A 23,896-nucleotide genomic window follows, 5' to 3' on the forward strand; every position below is an offset into this window, starting at 1 on the left:
ATGTCTCAGCCTTGCTGGCACATGGTGGCCATTCACCAACCATCCATTACTCCATCCATCTGGACATTCTAGGGTTGCACGGCACTCAAACCTCTTTGAAAATGAGTCTTTATGTATTCCTGAGTCCACTGCAACTGTTTCTGCTTGTGAGCATTGTTTAGGAGTGGCCGATAGTGGGTTCATGCACACTTGCAAAATTCTTGAGGATCCTGCACCTGAGGTTCGCAGGACTCCAGAGGCACCAGCAGCTCCAAGTACCTGTTTGCTGCTTTGCAATGGCATTTTTAGCAGTTGCTCTCTTAATCCTACGAATTTGTCGAATTTGTTGGTCTCTTAATCCTACGAATTTGTCTAGCAGAAACCTTCCTTATTATGCCTTTGTCTGTACCAATCTGCCTGTGCTATGAATCAGCAACAGATTTCTTCACAGTACCATGATCAAGCATAAGTTTTCAGGAAATATGCAATGATGTCATACCTTGTCCAAGGTAGTGCACAATTTCATGCTTTTCAGCAGCAGAGATCCCTTTTCTCTCCCACATTGCCTGAAACCTGTGACTTGCTTAATAATGTGGAACATACTTTTAAAGTAGTTTTCCTTTGATTGGGCTTTTATTATTTATATACAGAAGGATTTTTTAAAATAAAGATACCACATCAGCAACACAGACAAGTTAGACATTGCCATATTGAAGAGGTCAGATGTTAACAGTTTTGGCTGGTTTAGTTTCATCCAGTTCAGCTTCCAGATGGCGTTGGCGACGATGACGACGCAGGATCTCAATGGCCTTCTGTTCTACAGTTGAGGGTGTGATGCCAAGATCTTCCAAGCCAGGTAGTCCTGGGAACTTCATGTCTGTTGTGTGGAACTGGTGAGGGAAATACAAAAAACACGTTTAGCTTTCCAACATCAGACCCTACACAAAAGCCTGTGGCACTTAAGGATGGCTACTCCTGTTCAATTTCTTTTATGGTCATTATAAAAATACTAGGGATTTTGCACATACCCTGTCGATTTTGTCAGGAGTTGTCCAAGGTTCGAAAGGGGTTTTCGCAAAGAAGCTGGCAATGAAACTGAATACAAAAATAAATAAACAAATATTCAATGAACAATTAAAGAGGAACTATGCAGGATTGGCGATTTCATCTCTGGTTTTGTTTTTCGTTTTCGCTCGTTTTATGCTTGCATTTTCTCTGCAGAGCTTCCCCGACAGCTTTAGCGTGTATATTTATACATGTATAGGCTATATTTAAATATATAAATTGCAAGCGTGGTTCTTCGTCTCAGATTTCCAGATGTAAACAAAGAGCGATCGTCTCATGCAGAAAGTTGCATAGGGTCTCTTTAACAACAAGTACTTTATTAAAGATGAATTATTTTTTATAAACAAAACCATTTAGCAACACACATAATAACAACAACTAGAATGAGAGCACAGACCTCCATTAAAGGTTACATAGTTTTGCAGTTACAGTAACAGCAGATTACAGTAATTTACAAAGCCATGGAGGTGATTGTAAATCGTATGTTGGCACACCTGACCCAAACTCAAGTCAAATCTATGGTTTTGTGCAGGAGACTACCATAAATTATAGGTCCACGTCCAGCTTGATCAGAGTCTACAGCCCTACAACGCCTTCAAAAATACCATTCATTTTCGCTTAGTGAGAATGTAATGAGTTGAGTGAGTGTCTGTATTTGGCACATGAATGGGTTGTCATTTCCAACGACTAACATTAGCTAATCATAGACTTAATGATTATATTTAGTTGTCTAAGTGTTTTGTAAGGAATTTGAAAAATGTTTAGCCTACTGTTTTGACCTTTGACTTTTGTTTTTAATAACCTGTGAAGGCACATCTTAAACAGCAGATGAGCATTATGGTATCATTTGAGAGTGTAAAGTACAGCCTATTATGACGCTGCAATTACGAATCGGCAATAGGTGTTAAGTTTTGCCGCTTTTTCTAGAATGTCAGAAAGACTTAGTCATAATGTGCAATTAAAGTTAAAATAAAAGTCATTTTGCTCTTCACTTGGCATTCATGTTGATCAGTGAGATAGTAGCCAGTTTGTAAATTGAAGACAAATTATACAGCTTTCATCAGACTGCCTGTGAGTGTGGCCATCTTATAGTTGTGAGCTGCCGGTTGTGGGGTTACCCTTAAAAAATCTAACGCAAACGTTGCAGTTGCCACAACTCCAGGTTTGACATTGCTCTCGTGCAAGAGTTATGCTATAATGTTTTAGAATGAACCATTGTAGCATTAAATTAAGAAATAACCTTGTTATTACTTTATCATAATAACTTATTATAACTATAAACTATCACGTTATTAAAGCAACAGTAAACAAAAATATAGCTGCAAGCAGCATTGAAGGGGCCAAGCAGTCAATCCGGCTGGAGTTGCCTGGCAACTGGATGCTTTTACATCAGGCATATGGTTGCAAGCACTCATAGCAAAAAGAAAAACATGGGAAAAAAATCTTCCAAAGTGTGAGGGACCCGCTTTCTTTCTTTATCTCTCTCTTTCTCATGTGCTTGAAGTTATTACACATTTCTGATGATTTCATAGGACACTTCGACTATCAGAATAAGGATAAGTCTGAATATTTGTTGGACCAAACCAGGTAATCAATAAACTTGCTTGAGACACACACTATTTCAAACAAATATTATTATATAAAATAGGGTAGATGGACTTTAATTTATAAAATTGTTTTTAAACGTTTTAATATGCAGCCTAGGCTACTACAGATCGTGGTATATATTGTGCTAGTGTGTTTAACCAACCAATAAAGTGATGTGAACTGTCTTCATGTTACATGTTAAACTGTAGGCTACCTGTAGGCACAGACTAGGCTACTGATCAGGGTCCTGTAACTCGACAATCAAATGTAAATTTACGTTACGCATGGCTTACGAGCTCGTACATAATGATCCGGGTGTAACTGAAACTTGTCGCAAGTCACACACATAACTCAATTAGTTACGTGTGTCTGCCTATTTGCTTCACCTTTTGCCGATCTAGATGGTTCAAACTGCACGTATTCTTCATCAAAAGAACTCGTTATGTCTACATTTTTGTCTAATTTCGCTAACTTTCATAACATTAGAATAAAACAACCTATGCTACCTTGCTACACTAATCTCAGCGTCTTTTTCTAATAGAAGTTGAAAGTTTCAACTAGCCCACCTGTAAAATCCCTCGGCATCTCTCCTCGCCAGGATCACTGTTCCACCTGACATCTCAGACGCATCTATCTGCGCTCATAACAGGGAGTCTATACTTGGCGTGCACGTTCTGTTCACGTTGCGTCTTTGTGGATTAGCTTCCACGGATGTTTATTAAACGCATAGGGGCTACATTCACACATCCGTTGCTGATCAGACACGTTTTAAATGCGGCTCTGGAAACACCTCAAGATGCAATAGCGTCTGCGCATGATTTTTAAACTCAATTGTAAATTCAATTCAACTTCCTCCTTCAGGTCAAAGGTCATGACATTTCTTGAGCGTCCTCACATTGGGGTTCTGAGTTCATGGCTGGATCCCTAACCTCTATTTGCATGCAACCTCTCCTCAGTCCTCAGTCCTCCAGCTCATGCCCTAAATATGTCCATTTGCAACCAGAGGCAGTGTAAACAAGGAGAAAGGAGATGGGAGAAAGGGCTGCTGTGTGAGGAAACACAAGAACATCCTATGCGGAATCGTTTTCGAAATGTTGCGATCATTGGTCCAAGCCGCCAAGGTAAAAAGCTCCCTCCCACGTCTGCTAATTTATGTAGCGATTTCTTAGCGACAAGAAATGAGTAGATAGACCTATACATATTTTAGAATGGGTGTAATATGGCTGTGAACCAGTTATAATTGCTTTGTCCATGGCCTTTTCTATACCTTTCCACTCAGGTCTCAGCTTAAATGTTGCGCAATCCTGCGCACAACCAGAAAAACAGACAAACCACACCAGAAACATAACCCTTGGCAGAGGTAATTAATTAATCTTGATACTCACTGATAGATTGGACGAGGAATGGGGTACGCAACAAAAGGACGATGGGCAACTGCATAAGCGTATTCGACCAGATCATGCAGCAGATACCTGTTGGGTCTGCAAAAAGAAAATAATGAATTGCCCAAGGGGCAGCTACAGGCAAACGAACAAGCAAAACATTATTGTTATTTGTTCTTACCCAGTTAGGGCATACGTTTTCCCACTGGCATCAGGGTCTTTGATGGCATTCACTATAGCCTTGGCAACATCCACCACCTTCAGTAATAGGGAAAGAAATGTGTACTGAACAGAGGTCTAAAAATGGTGACAAAATGTGAACCCAATAGGGTTACACATGCCAAAGGCAGATTCAAGCCACTTTTTTGACAACTTTGGTGGTATGGTTTTAACCGCCCTCGCAGGCCTGACCATACACTGTGGACAGCCGATTTCAGGACAATGACCCACATCACACCTCCAAACTATGACAGTACTATTTAGGGAAGAAGCAGTCAGTTGGTATTCTGTCTGTAATGGAGTAGCCAGTGCAGTCACCAGATCTCAACCCAATTGAGCTGTTGTGGGATCAGCTTGACCGTGTGGTACGTAAGAAGTCCCCATCAAGCCTATCCAACTTGTGGGAGGTGTTTCAGGAGGCGTGGGGTGAAATTTCTTCAGATTACCTCAACAAATTGACAGCTAAAATGCCAAAGGTCTGCAAGGCTGCAATTGCTGCAAATGAAGAACTCTTAGGCGAAGTTTGGGCAAAATTATTATTATTAAAAATAAATAAATAAATAAATCATTATTTCCAACCACGTCAATGTCTTGACTATATGTTCGATTGATTTCGCAACTCATTTGATTAATAAAATTGTGAGTTTTCATGGAAAACATGAAATTGTCTGGCTGATCCCAACTTTTTGAACAGTAGTGTATGGACTATGTAATCCGCATCTCTGCCATTCTTTCTAGACAAAAGTGATGCACTTTATCTCTCCCCATCTCCCAAGATACTCACATGAACAGGCTGCTTTTCAGTCTTCTTTCCCATGGAAATAAGGGGCACAGCTTTCCCAAACCAGCGCATGTCTTGAAATTAAATACATGAACAAATGAAAATGCAAATAAACAACAAGCATAAAATGACCACTTACACATTCATCAACCTTAAAAAGAAAATGTAAAAAGGACCAATAAAATGAAAAAGTCTGAACAAGGAACTTGATTTAAACAATTCAGACAATCCTCTACAATGGCTCCTGATTTGACGGTGAGGGGAAAAAAACCCCCAAAAAACTGTAGACCCATTGTTCACTGAAATAACAAAATCCTCAGTTTTACATTAACTTGTAACCAGTAACTCCAAAAATATACACCCTTGCTGAAAGAGTATGAACATACTAGCAAAATGATTGAAGAACCGATCTTCTCTTCCAAACAGCTCAGCTGGCTTCATAATGATGGCATCGGGGAACTCATCCCTCACGGCTATCTCTCCAACTGCCTGTAGGTAATACATCAATCAGAAAAGGTGACAAAATAACATCAGAAATGGAGAAATGACTGCTCTGAGAATGTTCCCTGGTAAGACATGGTAAGATTTCTAAAAAGTATATTGTTAATGTTAGTGTTGTGCTAAAGTGTAAGCTAAAGGATTCTTTTTGAAAGGGATTGAGTGCAGAGTCCTTCTTTCTGGCCAAAAGTGGCTGCAGTTGCTCAGTAATCACATAATTGGTGATAGATGACATGAACGTAGCTGCAACAAATATTATGAGCTGTTTTGCCATAGGAAATGCACAGAGGAAAACAGTATTAAAACACACAATACAATAATCACGACTATTATAGTCAAAATTGTAATGGTGATTAACGATTATTCATTTTTATTCATGAAAAATGTCCCTTTCTTTAGAACTCTACTCATGTCATCTCATCTATAGGCTTGCCTACATTTCTGCTTGTATCTGCACAGTTGCCTCTCTGTAGCACATATTAGCAACTTTTATCTTTCTACTCTCCTACATCTTTTCATTAGTTATCTTTTGTTGACTCTGCTTCACCTGTCAAAGTAGCACTTGTTGAAACCATAGGTTGATAGCTGGACAGCTAATGGCCGGGTTTCCCAGATTCGTTAAGAAGCTCTTAAGTGCTAAGAACTTCTTAAGTGCTAAGAACTTCTTAGGAGCGCTCCAAGAACGTTCTTGGAGCGCTCCTAAGAAGTTCTTAGCACTTAAGTGCTTCTTAAAGAATCTGGGAAACCCGGCCAATATAAGTTAGTCATGCTAGTCGGAGTGTTTAGTTTCCCCACAGGTCTTCTAAGTTTGCAACTTTAAATGTAGGCTAGCCGAGAGGCTTCTCCTCCTGGAAAATACGTTTCCTAATCCATAGGGACTGAAGGAGCAAACAATGATCTACTTTGATTAATGAACCACTTTGTTCAAGATGATCTCTTTCTTGTTCTCTCCATCGTTCAGGCTCATGGTACTGTTGTGAAGGACTGCTAACTTGATTCAAAAGGCCCTGAATATCATAGATGACCCCACCTTTTCAGACATATTTTGAACAAAAAAAATCCTGTTGTACAGTATATTCGGCAGGTTACATTTCTAGTTGCAACAATAAAATGTCATTTCCACAGGGGCATAAAACTGTACAAGTAGAAATAAAGTGAGATGTCCTGCTGGGATATACTAACTGAAAGGCAAATCAATTATTAAAAAAGCAAACAAAAAACAAACAAAAACATACCTTATTCCTGAGGTATTTGGATGGGCTACGAATATCTGCATTTAGATGCGACACATGGACTAGTTTAGGGATTCCAGCTTCACGGGTGGCTTTAGCAATCTGCTGAGGGATTGTCACAAAGACATCTTCAAACCTAAAATTTCTTCAAAGAAAAATACATAACAGAATTTAATTCCAATGACAGAGAGCAGAGAGTTTAAGTTAAATAATTTCAAAAGCAGACTGCATGCCCATTTTGGACCCAACACTAGACTCATCAGTTGTGATTTTCAAATATTAACTATGTTAATCTCCAGGAAAGCAAGACAGATAATAGTGATGTTGATAAGGTGAAACAGCTCAATGAGAATCCTTGGCTCAAACTTAAATTAAATTAAAAATTATCTAAATTGATCTCGTATTAAGACAAAACGCTATAACATAAAATCTATCTATTAAATGCACGGAACGTCTGTCTGTGTGTCACTCTGTGGCCCAATCCCAATGTCCGGACTCACGGACTTTGGTGCGCGTTCTCGCGAAATTCGTAAGGGTTTAGGACTGTCCCAATGTCGAATTACAACGGGCATGAGGATTTGAGTACACACTTACCGAGCCCTTTCCGTGAGTCTGCATCGGTACAGACTTAACCTAAGGGAATTACCCACAGTTCAAAGTGTTGTGACGTTTACCGCGGAGATCATAGAAAAATCCGGAAATGAAGGTAAACAACAGCACGCACGACACACACGTGCATGGTGCAAATGTTAGCAATGTCTTTGTTAGTAAACATCGCCAAGGTACATGTGATCTCGTGAAGTACTGTCCCAATCCCAAAATACCTATCTGAGCCCATGTGGCCTCACACACTCACTCACTTAGCACCTGAAATCAATTAAGTCTGTGAGTCCTTATGGTGCATTCCAGACAGCATTTAAACTAGTGGGACGTGGGATGTATCCTACCTCCAACTACGAAAGGTGCACTGGAACGCCTGTAGAAGTGGGACCTCCTACTCGCAAACTCGTAGGAGCTCGACCTGCCCCGACCTCAATAAAATTAAGTCGGAGGATTAAGCCCGGCGCCCACCAGAAGCGGTGTTCGGCGGTCTGGGCTTGCTGCGCAGGATTTTAGAATAGTTTTCTATCTCTGTGCGGCTGCTGCCCGGCAGACGTTTCCAGTGCCCGTTGCTCCATTGAAAACAATGGAATTCTATCTGTTTTCGTGGTACGCTTCTCAGGTAGGGTACGTCCCACCTCCCACTCTTTTGGATGAGGTCTGGAACACAGCATTAGTCCTAGTCTTTAGGGCTGACATTGGGATTCGCCCTGTCTGTCTGTCTGTGCCACGCATAACTCTTGAACCACTCCGACTGACCTAAAATTTGACACAGGTCTTGCTAATGACATGCGTGAGTGCAGTTCAAAGTTTGGTCGTTTCTGGACAAAAAAATACAAAGATATCGTTAAATTAAACAAAATACAACTCTACCACAATCCCACAATTCTACCGCTCTCCGCACTAGCCACTCCCCCTCATTCGCTCTTACTCCAGCATAGAAACAAAGAAGCCCATTTTGCTGACAAACTCACGTGTTGCCGTTCATGAAAATTACGATGTCTCACGTAAACAACAGACCGTTTCAAGATTGTTCATGTTGGATAAACATGCTGAGTCCGACACACATGCACCCATGTTGGTAAGCAGGCTGTTAAAGTCACATAACGTTGCATAGGCTACTCGTCAACAACCGCGGTTGCCTAGCGCTTCTGTTGCCCGATCAGGTTGCTGATCTTGCAACAATATGCCGACACACACGTCGGTACTCGGTAGCATTCTAAACACGTCGGTAGCATTTGCATTTAAAACAGCCGCTCTTGACTGTATCTGGACATAGGCTATGGGCATAACATTCATTCAAACATCACTTCCGAGTTCATAGCACTGGCATGGCCATTGTCATGCGGTTAGCTTTAGGCTATCATTTCCCAACAACAGCAAAAACGCACGGGTGTGTAATGTGTCTTTGCCATTAGCTGCAACTAAAACGCCTTTCCCCTTCACTTTTTTTACTTTGCAAAGAGAGTAAAAAGCTCTACTAATTGCACGGGCCTGATTCTACATCACCAATCTAACATGATCTACCTGCATCAACTTCATTAGGCAACAAGTTTCTTGGAAAACATTGTTTGCACGGGCACTGCACTAGTCTAAAACAATTCAAAACCTTTTACTTTTCAATGACCTTGATTGACATTTCCATGATTTTTCACGGCCTGTACTGAATTGCTTACTGTACGTTTGGGCCGTTTATGAAAAGTGACAAGGTTGGATGAAATGTGTTCTCCTTCTCATCTATGAAGGAAGCCATCAAATTCTGAGAGTTGATGTTATATTTCGTTTATATTAGATTAGATTAGCATAGATAAGGAGTTTCATAACTCAGAATTGGTCAAAATACATTTCAGCACTCCATGAAATTATGCAGAAATGGTTACCTGTGTAGCTGTGTTCAACTATTTCATTTTGTGTAGATCATAGGACTACTCTAGAGTAGCCCTATGATCTACACAGAATTGATCAAACAAAATAGTTGTCTAGACTCTCATACTATCTGCACCAACGTAATAGGCTACCTTTGAATTAATTTAGTTAACTCTCACAGATTTCAAATGTCCTCACATACCCCGCGTTCACACTGTCTCCGTCCGTCGACGGATCTCATTCACTTTGCATGGGGCGGACTCGAAATGCATTGTGGCTCCGTCCGTTGCTTCAGCTTCGTTGCCTCCATCAACAAAGTTGAGAAATGTTCAACTTTTCAGGCAGCGACAGATCCGTCAGCCAATCAGATCCCGTGTATGCAAATACACATACGGCAGACACAACCTCCGAGATCCGTCGACAGACGTGGACAGTGTGAATGCGGGGATAGCCTCAAAACTGTGCTCTAGGATGTGAACAGCAGAATTATGTAGGCTTTTATGACAATGGTGGAAGCTAGCACAAACCTTGTCTCCCACTCTTCTCCCACTAGGTTAATCACCACATTTGAATGAGCGATCGCCTGTTTGATGGACTCCTTGTTGCGGGAATCCCACTCCTGAAAAGTAGCAAGTGGTCACTGAAGAGCAATTTTTGACCATAAAAATGATTTAATTTAAATGAAGAAGCCTTGTCTCAGACTTAACACATATTAACTATATATCAGTGTGTTTATGCGAGCCGAGTCAGTATGCAGGTGGTGGTGTGCAGGGGAAAACCTTTAAAAACGGCTGCTTTTATTTAGAGGAACGAGTGTGTGCCGTTCGGAAACTGAGGAGCCACTTCTCCTACTTCTACTACTCTTCGGCACCGCCATCTGCATGCACATTTTGCGTCGACATATTTTTGTTGTCCTAGCTCTAAATATATTTGCGATGTATACATGTAGAAATTTCTGGGGTCACATTCAAGCATTGGATTAGGTCAGGATCAAAATATTGTTTCTTTTCGCTGACAAAATAAAATCAAGTGCATTTGCAGAGGGAATTTGGGATATCTTTTTGGTGACTTTGCCACTTTAAAGGAACACCTCACCGTTTTTTCATATTAAACTATGTTATTCCCTTAATTAAGACGAGTTGATACATACCTCTCACGCTTCAATGTGTGCACTCACTGGCTCTGGCGCGCGGCACAACTTTGATAGCACTTAGCTAGCCCAATGCATTCATTAGGATCCAAACAGAGATGAAGTTACAGTAGAAGCGACTAAACACCTCCATGTTTTCCCCTATTAAAATAGAGTTACACGAGTAGTCACACGACCAAGTATGGTGAGACAAAATAAAACGTGGTGCATTTCTAAGCAGGTTTGTTTTGCTCGAGGGGAGGTGGAAAATGAGCTCATTTCCAAAAATGGCGGAATATCACTTTAATACGATCCTCCCCCACACCCTCTTAAAAACATTGGATCAGATGGAGGTTAACCCATTCTTAATCAGGTGGTACTTTGCATTCCTTACTGGTAGGCAGCAACAAGTGAAAGTTAATTCCACCCTGTCTCACATACAGGAAAGAAATACAGGGGCTCCTCAAGGGTGCTTAAGTTCTCCCATTCTCTTTACATTATATACAAATAATTGTAAGAGCCAATATAGTAATAATTACATCATAAAGTTCTCAGATGACACAGTTTTACTGAGTCTTCTGTTGGCTCAGTCCGACACTGGAGAGTACCGCACAGAGGTGCAGGGCGTCGATGAAGGCGTCATGCTCTTGTTTTATAGGGCAACTATTGAATCGGTCATCCGTTATGGCATTACAACATGGTTTGGGAACGTAACTGTAAAAGGCAGAACTCAACTGCAGGCTCTTGTTAAGAGGGCGGGAAAAATAATGGGTACACAGTCCCCATGCTCTCTGCAAGAAATTTTTGAAGAGACTGTTAGGAGGCAGGGCCTCTCAATTTCTGCTGACACGACATATGTTTTAAACAATGAGTACGAGCTGATGCCCCCCGGCAGAAAGTATAGATTAGGGCTGGGCAATATTTAAGATATATCGATATTTTTTAAAATGAGATATGGAATTAGACCATATCGTATATACCGATATAGTTCAAATTTGCGCTTTGATTGCTCCAGGCAAGCCGCTGGCCGGAGCTCTGTACACTGCTCCCCGCGCCCGCCCCTCCTCTTTCAAACACAGAGCGGGGTTGCACAAGGCACCTTAAATTGTGTCCCTTAAGTATCAACCATAAGGCTTATGTAAGGAATTTATTTAAGGGTGTTGCACAAAATGTCTTAAATGGTATCCTTAGGTAAGGAAATTTGTTCAATTTGTTGTAAGTTATTTACATTTGCATTGAAAGGGATTTTCTGGCACAGCAAATTCTACAGTTTCCACAGAGATTGTTAGTTTGCTAATATGTGCATGCTTTTCTGAGGGTGAAATGTGGGACTGACTGTCCAAAATAATATCAAGCTGTGAGCAAATATTGTCTATAAAATAGTATAGCGAATAGCACGACAAATCTGACTATAAACTTCGACCAGTTTGACGGGTGACACAGCCAAACACGGCGCACCTGAGCAGTGACTTTAATTTCACGATGTTAACTATACTGTACATCTAATGCACCTATCAGTAGCAGTAGATGTTAGCAATAAATAATTCAACTGGTACGTTCAACATACTTGTAACTAACTAGCTTGCTAATAAGTTATGCCATTAGAAATTAATCCACCAAACACAATAGCCTAAAGCTTAATGATTTTACTGTGATCATTTTCGGTGACATTTATACATTCAAGTAAATCCTGAGACATTAATTAAACTATACTAGCTAGCTAGTTAGATATTATCCTGCGGCCGTCATCCAAAGAGCATTGCTGTTCTCATTTGTGCACCAAAACATTTTTTGTTACCTGTTGCCTGGTGAACCAAACCACAGCTCATAATGGTTGGCTATCAGTTAGGACGACTTGAGTAAGCTATGTTAACACTAGGCCTACTGTAAATAAACTACAAAACTTCTGATAGGCCGATTTGATTGAAGAGTAATTATATTAGCAGAAGATTTATTTATATTCAATTGTCAAAAGTGGTTAATTAACTTCATTTATCAGCATTGACTCAGATAATAATATGGATTTTCCTTTAGGCTGCTGGACATTTGTGCAACGGTTTAAGGGATTTCTTAAGATAATAAGGAGAAAACCTTAAATACATGAGGGAAAATGTTAAGGAAAATACTAAAGGTGTTTGTGTAACAGATCTTATTTTAAGGGGGCCTTAAATCAGATTTTAAGGGTGCTTTGTTCTACCAGCTACTTTGCGGGAAAAATATCAGGATATATATTGTATATCGATATTCATCCTAAATATATCGGCATATTAGCCTAGAAATCTAGACGGCCCTAGCGGCAGCAAATGTAATTTGGCTGGCGGGGCAGTCTAGGCACGATCCATAGAGCCAGGGAGCTGACCACTCGAAAAACCAGCGGGCCAATCACAGCGTGTATAGAATCGGTGGGTGGGCTCAACATAATGGTGACTGACATGCGACCAGTGGGGTATCCTACGAAGCTCGATTAGTGGCTTAGCGAGGTATGTTGCGCTCAAAGCCAGGGTATGCTGTCATACGAAAGTGGATTTGTTTTAGCGTCGCTGTATCACCATGGTATCTTATGCTCGCAACCAAACCTGGTCGGGAGCAGGTTATGTGCTAACTTATAGCTCAAATCGTGAAAAATCACCGCCCTCTGACTAATCCTACTGACTACTGACCAATCAATTATCTTGAAAAACGAAGTCATCTCACGTGTGAGAATCTACTGGAGCAGCTCCGCCTCTTCAAACATTTTGAAACGCGAAGGCGCTTCAAAAGACCACCCTAGATTTCGCTACCGCTCATAAATGCGGAAGTAATCGTTGTTAAACCTAGGCTGTCTTGTGCATCTCCACGTTTCCCGATTGCTCAAAATCACCCCAACCACGAGAACGCGCACAGATCTGAGCTGAAAGCCTAGTTTGACAAATTTATCACATACCTGCTGTCGTAGGATCACTTAACTTAATACCCGAGTTAAGGCTTTGTGCAGCATCGATATGTCTAGATAACCTAGATATGTCTAACTTGCTTCGTAGGATACCCCACAGAAGTTGCGACGGCAACGCATCCTGTTATTTGAAAACAAGAAGATGATTCGTTTAGCGTGGAGATGGAAGGTTACGCATCCTGCTACTTGAAAACAAGAAGATGATTCGTTTAGCATTATCCTATTGCGGGGAGGGAATTTGAAAGACAACTGTTTATCCCACCGCTCCGACTTGAGCCCTGTCTACGGTGAGAGTCCAGACCCTACATCTTGATGTGGGTCTGGCTCGTCAGGCTATCGGCATATGACTTTTGGTCTGTTTTGGTCTGTTTCCCAATCACCAAATGCCCATTTTCTTTTGAATTGAGTAAACAACTGCATTTAAAACCTTAGTTTACACAAATGAGGTGTTTGCTGCACTTCTGAAACGATTTAGTAAGAGTTTAATGTACCAATTCAAATTTGATTTCGCTGTTGGTTAGCCAACTGGAAGTAGTAAAACTGGGAAGTTTGTAAATGGGTGTCAGTGGGATCCTTTCTATACGGACTTGTAGGGCAAATTCAAATTCCGTCTGGCTTCATCAAACAGGTTTGGTCCGAGTTGACCCTGGCTATTAGTGTGTACTTGTGTTGAATAAGGCATATTTTCTATAGTTGAATGCATTCTTTGTTTACCATGAAGATGATTTGACCAAGGTCACCCATAGGCCTCAGATACATCAGATCATACTGGTCACAGCGATGAGGAACCACTACCTGTGAACCTATGCGTCCTTTAAAGAGAGAAACAATTCCAGTTCACACAGACAAAGCAACACAGCACAATCCTTTACATGCCATCAACTTGGTAACACATCATTAAGAAATCAAAATTTTCCTGAACAGCACATCAGTATCAGCAAGCCTACCTGACCAATTTTGTTTAATTGTATTTGATCACATGAAACTAAACATGGCACATGCCACAGCTTGCACACAGTTAATAATGAGGACTACAGGCTGTGATTATTGATGCCAGCCACAAAACCCACCAAGTCTATTCACGACATATCGGCCAAGGAATCCAGTAGCTCCAAACACTGTAGCAGCAATGCCACTTGAAGATGAGCGACCTCCTTTCCCCCGGGGAATGACAGCATGATGAATCTTCCGGTTTTGCACGGTTACAGGTGTCGCCGGTAGCACCACAGAGGAGCAAGCGGCTGTCAAAGAGACACAGACAATTGTTGTTGTTTTTTCCATAATCTATATGCATTTCGGAACATGATACATATCTGGCCAAAACTGTAGGGATTCGTGCATTACGACTGTGTTAACTACCACTCCTGCTGTATACATTTTAAATGACAGTGTTTGATTGAAGGTAACGTTAGCCTAATCATTGGAGGCATAACTCAACACACACTAAGATTAGCAGCCAGACTCTCGTCCAAGTTCATCTGAGGCCACGACAGATTGATTGAATATCTCCACCTTGACTATTTACATACATAACGTTAACGTTTCTCACGACAACAGAACAGCTTCCGACGGATCAAACTGGCTAATCAGCGAAAGAACTGGTCGCCACTGGAAGCTCAGGTTACTCTGCTAATGTTAGCTAAGTTAACTGTTAGCAAAGCAATTTGGTCGTCGGGCAAAGAGGTCATTACAAAAAGTAAATTTTTCGTTTGTATCACATGTCATAAGTGTGTGTACTTATATTTAGAGACAACAATTAGGTTGCTAAAACAGACGTTCGCATATCCTTACCAGATATCCTTGGAAGGACATTCGGACGGCTTGCAACTACGAAGGCCGCCATGTTTTTGTAGAATGTCAACCCAGTCCTCTTATGCCTCTTGCTTTATGGTTGCTAAAGCTTTTATGGTGCAATACCGCCACCATATGAACTGGAGTTTGGATCAGTCTCACGTTTGCAGCAGTCTAAAGAAGCCAACAACGCACTCATCATGTCACGGGCAGAAAACTTAACTGGGTCTCAGTTAAAACGATTTCCCCCCCTCTCAATCCCCCATAAATAGCCTACCAGTAGGTCTAGTGAGGGAAATTAGCTTTAGCTTTAGGCTATTTATTATTAAAATATGATGAGGAGGACCTAAACGAATTTTCTTCCTTTTCCTTCTCAAACTACGTTGAAACGGCATCTTTAACAGCCCAATTTTCAAAATTTCCCGGGGGAGAAACCCCCGGATTCCCGTAGGGTGAAAAATTAAATAAAAAATTGCACACCTAGTGACGCCTCTGATTCTGTGAAATGACTAAGTAGGAGGAGTATTACCATGAAAATGTAGTCATATTTGCGAGTGTAGGCCTACGGATGGGATTTACATGTGAATGGCCACTGCCTATGCCACAGACCTCACCGCACGCCACTGAGTGGTGGCATTCCAAGGGCTGCAAGAACAGTATAAGATTTGTGTCACTATCATTGTAATCAACCTAGGCCTTTCACTACAGAAAGGCTGGTGAGAATACATGTAAATATCAGATGCAATGTTGATGATACAGTAATTTTGTGTTTTTTTTCTTGTTCCCCCTTATAATCTGGGCTTTTTGCTGTTGTTTTTTGTTCAGAATGCTCTTGTGTGTTTCATGGATATTTTGTTCACTGTAAGCAATACGGTACAACTTTTTCTTTTTCTGTGTAAATAGTAAAAGAAACATTTTATTTGCTTTTTATTGGAATGCTTTTGAATGTGAACATTACATGTGGATATACAGTTCCCAACCAAGAAATTTAGTGCAAAAACGGTGGATTGCATGTTTTGCATGCAAATACCTGTAAAACTGAAACATGAAAGTCTATTAAGTTTTTGTAATGTCAACAATAGCCAGTATTTTGAAACCTAGTGTACTCTGACTGACTGCATGTATCTTGTGAAGTGAAAACAAGTTTTATTCTTTGACAGAATGATTTCATTTTTAGTCAGATTTCCAGTGTTTTGGTAAAGTTAGTGTGTGCAGAGAAATGACGAGTTAGTGTATATATAACAAAATGTGGTGTAGCAACATGGAATGTGTTTTTGAGACTAAAATGATCCATTTGGCCAATTGTGTTTTGTAGGTGTGAGTCTGTGTTTAGAGTTTTGAAAATGTGTCAAATGAATGGACAAACGCTTGTTAGCGATTGAAAAAAACTGTAATAATAATGATAATGATAATAATAATAATAATAATAATAATAATGATAATAATAAATAAATAAAGTGCGGCGATGGCGGGCCCGAGCACCTGCGGTGCGGACCTGTGACATTTCGGAATCTAAAAAAGCAACAAGTGCGTATTGGTGGGCATGTGCATGAGCAACACACATGCCCACCAAATTTGGTTAATTTTCGTGAATGTATGTGTAAACACAACAGACAACACGCTAGGTGGCGCTATAGAGTCCCTAAGCCACACCCTAGGCCAGAGCTCTGTCTCTGACTAGAGATAGCAATAACACACATGCCCATCAAATTTGGTTCATTTTGGTGAATGTACGTGTCAATCACAACAGACAATGCGCTAGGTCAGTGGCGTAACAAGGCAGGTGCGGGCCCCGGTGCGAGAATTGTGTCCGGGCCCCTGCATGAAAATGACGAAAAACGGTAGCCCAGGAAGTCTTAACTCTGATACATGCAATACACATTAAGGGTGACTATGCAAAGGACCTGAGGCACCGAAGTAGTTTAGTAGTTACAGATACAATTTCAAATAAAAATCACACGACTACATGATCCATTCTGAAAACATAAAAAATGTATTTTATTAATAGTCTGCAGGCCAGTGTAATCTAATATTAGCCTACTGCATTAACATCAACTTGCATGGAATTATGGGAACACCCAATGCGCTGAAACTTTTTCAACCCTCTGCTGAAACTGTAAGCGTAGATTGCTTGCTTATAAACTCGCACTGCGCAGAAACGAAACTTAATTTAGCCTTATTTAACCGTGCAGAAACCAAATAAAATCATTAATATGCATACAATCCCCAATATGCATGAATTAGGCCGTGAGACCTTTGGTTGTGCAAAATCGTCAACGATGTTCCCAATATTTAATGTATCTCTCGTATTTTCAATGGACAGGATAGCTAACCCACTGAGCCTCTAGTTCCCCATGCTGCTCCTCAGGTAAGTCTTAATAAGTTTGAGTTTGGAAAAAGATCGCTCAGCTGTTGTCACAGTCACACGCAATGTCAGAAACATGAGAGCAATTAGCTACACACTTCCCCGAATGTGGATGTTACACTGTCGTAAATAATCTACCACCAGCATTTTGGCAAGTTGAAAAATAGATGTTAGTAGTAGTTTGGCCACCCTTCCCCTTGCTCTTTACGCTCCTGCCGCTTCTTGCAGCCGCTCGATGACTGAGCGATGACTGAAATGTGCAGCCGCACTATCCATTCAAAAAATCGCAACAAATCGCTAAGCCTACTGTAGCAACCAGATATCCTTGCTGTATCTCAGTAGAAAGAAAGATAAGCTGGCGAAACAGTATGACGACAAGGAAAGATGGTAAATTTGATTTAGCCGTTTCTATTTGATAGTTTGATTCTTAATGGTGAAGTTCTAAAAGAAAAAAAAAGGCAGGACGGGGGTAGCGACGGGCCCCGGGAGGTCACGGGCCCTGGTGCGACTGCACCGGCTGCACCTACTATAGTTACGCCACTGCGCTAGGTGGCGCTATAGTGTCCCTAAGCCACACCCTAGGCCAGATCTCTGTCTCTTATAGTGCGTTCGATTAATCTTCCGTGGACGAGATCCGAGGACGTTGCCTAGTGACACGCACGAGCACGCCCCCTTTCCTCGGAAGGCGACCTCGTCTGCTCGTCGAACTCAGAGGAGACCGAAGGAAGTTTCCGAGACAGATTCCAAGATGGCTGCGCCCATATTCATTTGTAAATATTAACGGTTTTCATTGTGTTCATTTTTGTGAATGTATGTGTCAACCACAACAGACAATGTGCTAGGTGGCGCTATAGAGTCCCTAAGTCACACCCTAGGCCAGAGCTCTGTCTCTGACTAGAGGTAGCAACACACAAGTCCACCAAATTCAGGTAGAGGTAGCAACACACAAGTCCACCAAATTCAGGTCGCGGACACAGGTGCTTGGGCCCGCCACTGCCGCTTGCAGCCTCAGTCAATCACAACAGACAACACGCTACTTGGCACTATAGAGTCCCTAAGCCACACCCTAGGCCTGAGATCTGTCTCTGACTAGCGATAGCAATAACACACAATCCCGCCAAATTTGGTTCATTTTCGTGAATGTACATGTCAACCACAACAAACAACACACTAGGTGGCGCTGTAGAGTCCTTATGCCACACCCTAGGCCAGAGCTCTATCTTTCAGTAGCGGCAGCAATAACACACAAAACCACCAAATTTGGTTCATTTTCGTGAATGTATGCATCAACCACATCAGACAATGTGCTAGGTAGCGCTATAGAGTCCCTAAGCCACACCCTGGGCCAGAGCAATAACACACAAGCCCACCAGATTTGTTTCATTTTCGTGAATGTTTGTGTCAACCACAACAGACAACACGCTGCTAGGTGGCGCTATAGAGTCCCGAAGCCACACCTTAGGCCAAAGCTCTGTCTCTGATTATGGGTAGCAATTCCACATGTAGCTGCCAAATTACATCCAAATTATTACCTTTTTTCTGCCTATAACACGAACTTCCTGTTTCTTCAATAAGTCGCCATAATTCAAACCTTCGCCATTTCAATATACTTTTGAAATTCAAAAATCTGGTCGCAATTCCTCTTGGGCAACCCCTCAAGATCATTTTACTGCTGAAATGACATGATTTTGATAAACCGTCTAGGAGAAGTGTTTCAAAATACATGATGTGCAAAAATCATAATCATAATCATATCTCAAATTCTTCTAAGATTTACTATATTGTTTAAATGTAAAACTTGTATAGATTCATACAACACATATGCCCACCAAATCTGGGCCATTTCCGTGAATGTATGTGTCAACCACAACAGACAACACGCTAGGTGGCGCTATAGAGTCCCTGAGCCACACCCATGGCCAGAGCTCTGTCTCTGAGTAGCGTTACTAATTCCACATATAACTGCCAAATTTCAAGCCAAATTGGTGAAAAAAGGCCAAACATGACCTGTAAGAGGATTCCACGGGAATAATAATAACTAGAAAACGTCATTTCGAGGAAATTACCAGTACATGCAAAAGCAAGACATAAGATAAAATGTGAAACAAACTTTAATTTACAAACAGTTGTGGACAGAGGAAGGTGCAGGACAGGACAAGGCAGTGTGTTGTATGTATGTGGCTTAAGGAGCTGTGTGTGCAGAGGTGGAAATGTCCAACCAACCAGCTGATTCTAATTAGTACAACTCTTCAGCCAGGCAGAGCAGCTAATTGGTGATATCACCTGTGTTAAGTGCACAGATAGAACCAATACGTGATTGGACTTTTACTCTCTGAAGCTTGACTTTTCCACCTCTGAGTGTGCGTGCATGAGTGTGCGTGCGCGTGTGTGTGTGTGTGTGTGTGTGAGTGGATGTAAATGGATGTAAGGAGGGGTGGGGGAGTTAGATTAAGGTGAGAATGTTGTGGAGTGCATGGAGAAGTGTGGTATATACTGTATGAAGTGCTGCAGTCAGGTGTGTGTGTGTGTGTGTGTGTGTGTGTGTGTGGATGAGTGAATGGGTAGACAGAGAGAGCTGAGCAGAGAGCATAATGCAGGTTCAATTTAACTGGCTGTCAATTAAACTTGATAGGGCCTTGAGCAGCTGGCTCTTGATACAGGTGCAAATCAGCTTAATCAGCATGTGATGTCACAGCAGTGCAGTGCGATAGACCTCTGAAGTTCGCCTACAAAAAAGCTTGCCATAGGCAGTTGGCTTCAATTAACTCCCGGAACTCCTTATATGGGTTTGGATCCTTTTTAGGCGAACTTCAGAGGTCTATGAAAAGTCAATGGGGAAAAATATTTTGCTTAGCTAATGATTTCTAACAGTTATGGTAGAAATGCTAACTTTGCTAACCATGTTAACAATGCTAACCAGGTTGATTAGCTAACTTAGCTGATGATTTCTAGCAGTTATGCTAAAAATGCTAACTATGCTAACAATGCTAACTATGTTAACAATGCTAACCATGCTAACTAGCTAACTTGCTAGTGAGGACTTTTATTTTGAAACATTTTTTGCTAGGGTATTGTCAGGAAAATCTTCCCGATAGTAAGACACAAGAACCACAACACGTAGCACGTTTACTCTTGGCCGAGAGGAGAGAGTGCCCAGAAAGGAGAATTCTCCTCTCTGCAAAGCAGTCTCTGACTTTCTCCTCACAGCGCAAGTCTTTTTATTCAGCGGAGTGTGGCTCATCAGTTATACAACCAGTGTGGTTACAACAGTTGTTTACCAGACACCTTTTGGCAGTTGGTTCCTCTTTGAACTTAAAATCTGCACACTGAACTGTTCTTGGTATGAACTAGACAAGAACATTCTGTGTCTGCAGTTTTAGGTGTCGGCGGTCAAGGGTCAATTTAGGTCTACAGCAACTTGCAAGCACACATACAACAATGATAATAATGTTTTCCTTCACATTTCCCTCCTGTTTATCATTGTACCTTATTCAAGCAGTGGACATGTACATGCATATATTGTCTTCAGACCAAACACACCCTTATTCCAACCTCACACATAAAATCAAAGCATGTAGTAATTGTTACCAAGTTGAATAGCAAGTTTCAAACCTTTTGATGGAAGCGAAAACCTTAACGGAAAACCTCACAGTCATGATTGATTTTATTTTGAGGAGAAAACCGTTAAAGGAAAAAAAAATCTTCCATTACCCTGCCATAGCAGCGGCACTTGTTTACACAAGCAAGAGGATAAATTTACATCTAAATTTTGATGGGCTATATGCGATGAGGGCTAGTCCTCAAATAATCTAAACTTCTACAAGATGTTGGGCCACATGATAAATTTGCTCCTTTTCAGGAAAAAGTCTCCGTTCAGTCCTTGTAACCAAAGTCTCAGCAAGGTGAGGGTGATAGCCACTCCAAAGGACCAACCTCAATACTAAAAGTCCGTTACCTCCAGGCATCGTCACTAAGCTTTAGAGGATGGAACATTTTCACCAACGTTGAGACGATTAGATTCTAAACCTCTAATCCCCTTTGAAGTCGGACTTCCCCTCCTCAGCAGTTGACTCCGCAGCTGGAAGGTCCCGAACAGTGAGAGGGGTGTGTCCAAGCGGTCCGGCCCTCCACCTTCACTGCAGTGGGTGTAGATAGGATGACTTGGTGGGGCCCTTCCCAACGCGGGTCAGCCCAGCACTTTTTTTATGACTTTGATGAACACACAGGGTGCCTCTCATTATGCCTCCTCGATCCTCGATGCTCGATCCTCGAGGGGCGTTCCCACTGATCTGTAACTAACACTGGATAGACTATCCCATTGTTTCCCCCCATCATTCTTTATGTAGATCAGTGAGGATCGAGGCATCGAGGAGCGAGGGAGGACGTATAAACGCTGCATGAAACGCACCCATAGTCTCCTTCACTTTAGGATCCTGTGGAGAGACAGAAAGAGAGGGAGCAGTATTCGTGTCTACACATTCTTTTGAAGACAGTGTTTTAATTAATTGTCCTCTTTTTAGTCTCGCATGTGAATTGTGTTTAATACAAATGATGCACTGGTGACAAAAACTTTGTGAGTAGTTTGTACATCCATACGTGGTATAATGTTTATCTATTAGTGCACACATCCCTCCTGTTGAGACATGGCTCTGCCCATGACTCAAAATTGCTGCTTGTATTTGTGTTACCAAGTTTAACGTGACTGTTTCACACTTGGGTTAGTGGACAGCTGCATGTGGGGTTTCAGTTCCCAACACATCAGTCTCTGCGCGGGCTGTGGCAGAACTGCTAGACAAAAAAAAAATTCTCTGTCCAACCAACACAAATAAGTTGGAGTCACTTTGGTAGGTTCTAATCTATGCACTAGTTTGTCATATTCTGGGTCTGGCCCAGGCAGAAGTTTGCATCTCAAATCAATTCTTAATTTGTCAGGGGATATGAGGCTATCACTTTCTCTGGTTTGTCATTTAAACACACATCAGCTCTAGTCTAGAAATTCCTCACACATTTCTAGCTCTTCTCCTTCTCCACTTACTAGGCAATACTGATCTCTTATCGTATCTCTGTTCTTTCTCATCTTTGGTGGGGCAGACACGAGACCAATGCCTGTGACCCCCATTGTTTACAAATAAGGGGTTGTTCTGTGTCGTCCTCTTAGGGCAAACAACAAGCCTGGGAAGCAAGCTTCTAGACCATAGTCCGGCTTCCCCTGGGTGTTTTATCTCTCACAGGCTCTATTGTTCGTTTTAACTCACAGACAATCCCTTCACACACATTTCTTTCCCTTTTTTATCAATATAGGCGGACTCTAACCCCCTACTTGATAGCTCAGGCGGGCCTCTAACCCCCTATTGTTTTTAAGGTGGGACTCTAACCCCCTTTTTCTAAGGCGGGCCTCTAACCCCCTTATTTCTCAGTCACACTCCTTCTTTCCCTTTTTTATCAATATAGGCGGCCTCTAACCCCCTATTTGATAGCTCAGGCGGGCCTCTAACCCCCTATTTTTTAAGGTGGGACTCTAACCCCCTTTTTCTAAGGCGGGCCTCTAACCCCCTTATTTCTCAGTCACGCTCCTTCTTTCCCTTTTTTATCAATATAGGCGGACTCTAACCCCCTACTTGATAGCTCAGGCGGGCCTCTAACCCCTTTACCTCAGGCGGGACTCGAACCCCCTGGAAAGTTTATCTGTAACAGCTGATAGCTAAGGCGGAACTTCAGGCCCCCCAGCTCAGGCGGAACTTCAGGCCCCCCTTTTTTAGATAAACTATATGGTGGGACTTCAGGCCCTCCGGAAAGTTTATCTTTAACAGCTGTATAAGAGAACAGCAACTTAATGCGATTCCCTTTTAGAAATAGTCCCAGACTATTAGGCCTATACTCACGCTGTTATGGTTCTGCTCTGTTGTTCGGATGCCGTCAATCCAGTCCAGGGGCTGGTCGTCGTCGGCTGGCCAGCACGGAATTCACCGTACAGGGCTTTCTTCCACAGTCCTAGACCGCAGGCTGTGTGCACAGTCTTCAACTTTCGACGATCAGTCCCAGTCTTGGGTATGTTGGCATCCGGCTTCGAAGGACCAAGTAATGTCAAGAAAATCTTCCCGATAGTAAGACACAAGAACCACAACACGTAGCACGTTTACTCTTGGCCGAGAGGAGAGAGTGCCCAGAAAGGAGAATTCTCCTCTCTGCAAAGCAGTCTCTGACTTTCTCCTCACAGCGCAAGTCTTTTTATTCAGCGGAGTGTGGCTCATCAGTTATACAACCAGTGTGGTTACAACAGTTGTTTACCAGACACCTTTTGGCAGTTGGTTCCTCTTTGAACTTAAAATCTGCACACTGAACTGTTCTTGGTATGAACTAGACAAGAACATTCTGTGTCTGCAGTTTTAGGTGTCGGCGGTCAAGGGTCAATTTAGGTCTACAGCAACTTGCAAGCACACATACAACAATGATAATAATGTTTTCCTTCA

The 23,896-nt window shown here is 41.8% G+C and overlaps 1 protein-coding gene across 1 annotated transcript; it reads right to left on the minus strand.

The window, feature by feature from the left end:
* Window positions 1-590: 590 nt before the first annotated feature.
* Window positions 591-15,203, minus strand: ndufa9a (NADH:ubiquinone oxidoreductase subunit A9a). The gene is made up of 11 exons (XM_062546669.1): window positions 15,062-15,203; window positions 14,341-14,511; window positions 13,985-14,082; window positions 9,737-9,828; window positions 6,747-6,888; window positions 5,400-5,502; window positions 5,017-5,087; window positions 4,195-4,271; window positions 4,017-4,112; window positions 1,008-1,074; window positions 591-869 (listed from the first exon to the last, which is right to left on the minus strand). Exons 1-11 carry the CDS (start codon window positions 15,111-15,113, stop codon window positions 699-701), a joined length of 1,140 nt encoding a protein of 379 aa, XP_062402653.1. The 5' UTR covers window positions 15,114-15,203; the 3' UTR covers window positions 591-698.
* Window positions 15,204-23,896: the final 8,693 nt, after the last annotated feature.

The sequence above is a fragment of the Sardina pilchardus genome, chromosome 10 (genome assembly GCF_963854185.1).
Source record: "Sardina pilchardus chromosome 10, fSarPil1.1, whole genome shotgun sequence".
Taxonomy (NCBI): Eukaryota; Metazoa; Chordata; class Actinopteri; order Clupeiformes; family Clupeidae; genus Sardina; species Sardina pilchardus.

Bases quoted from the DNA above. Each gene is read 5' to 3' on its own strand.
- ndufa9a (XM_062546669.1), bottom strand. From the start codon at position 15,113: ATGGCGGCCTTCGTAGTTGCAAGCCGTCCGAATGTCCTTCCAAGGATA. The intron at 1,075-4,016 runs GTGAGTATCAAG...TTTTGTATTCAG, and splicing joins ATTCCTCGTCCAATCTATCA to TTTCATTGCCAGCTTCTTTG. The intron at 870-1,007 runs GTATGTGCAAAA...TTCCCTCACCAG, and splicing joins CTCCTGACAAAATCGACAGG to TTCCACACAACAGACATGAA.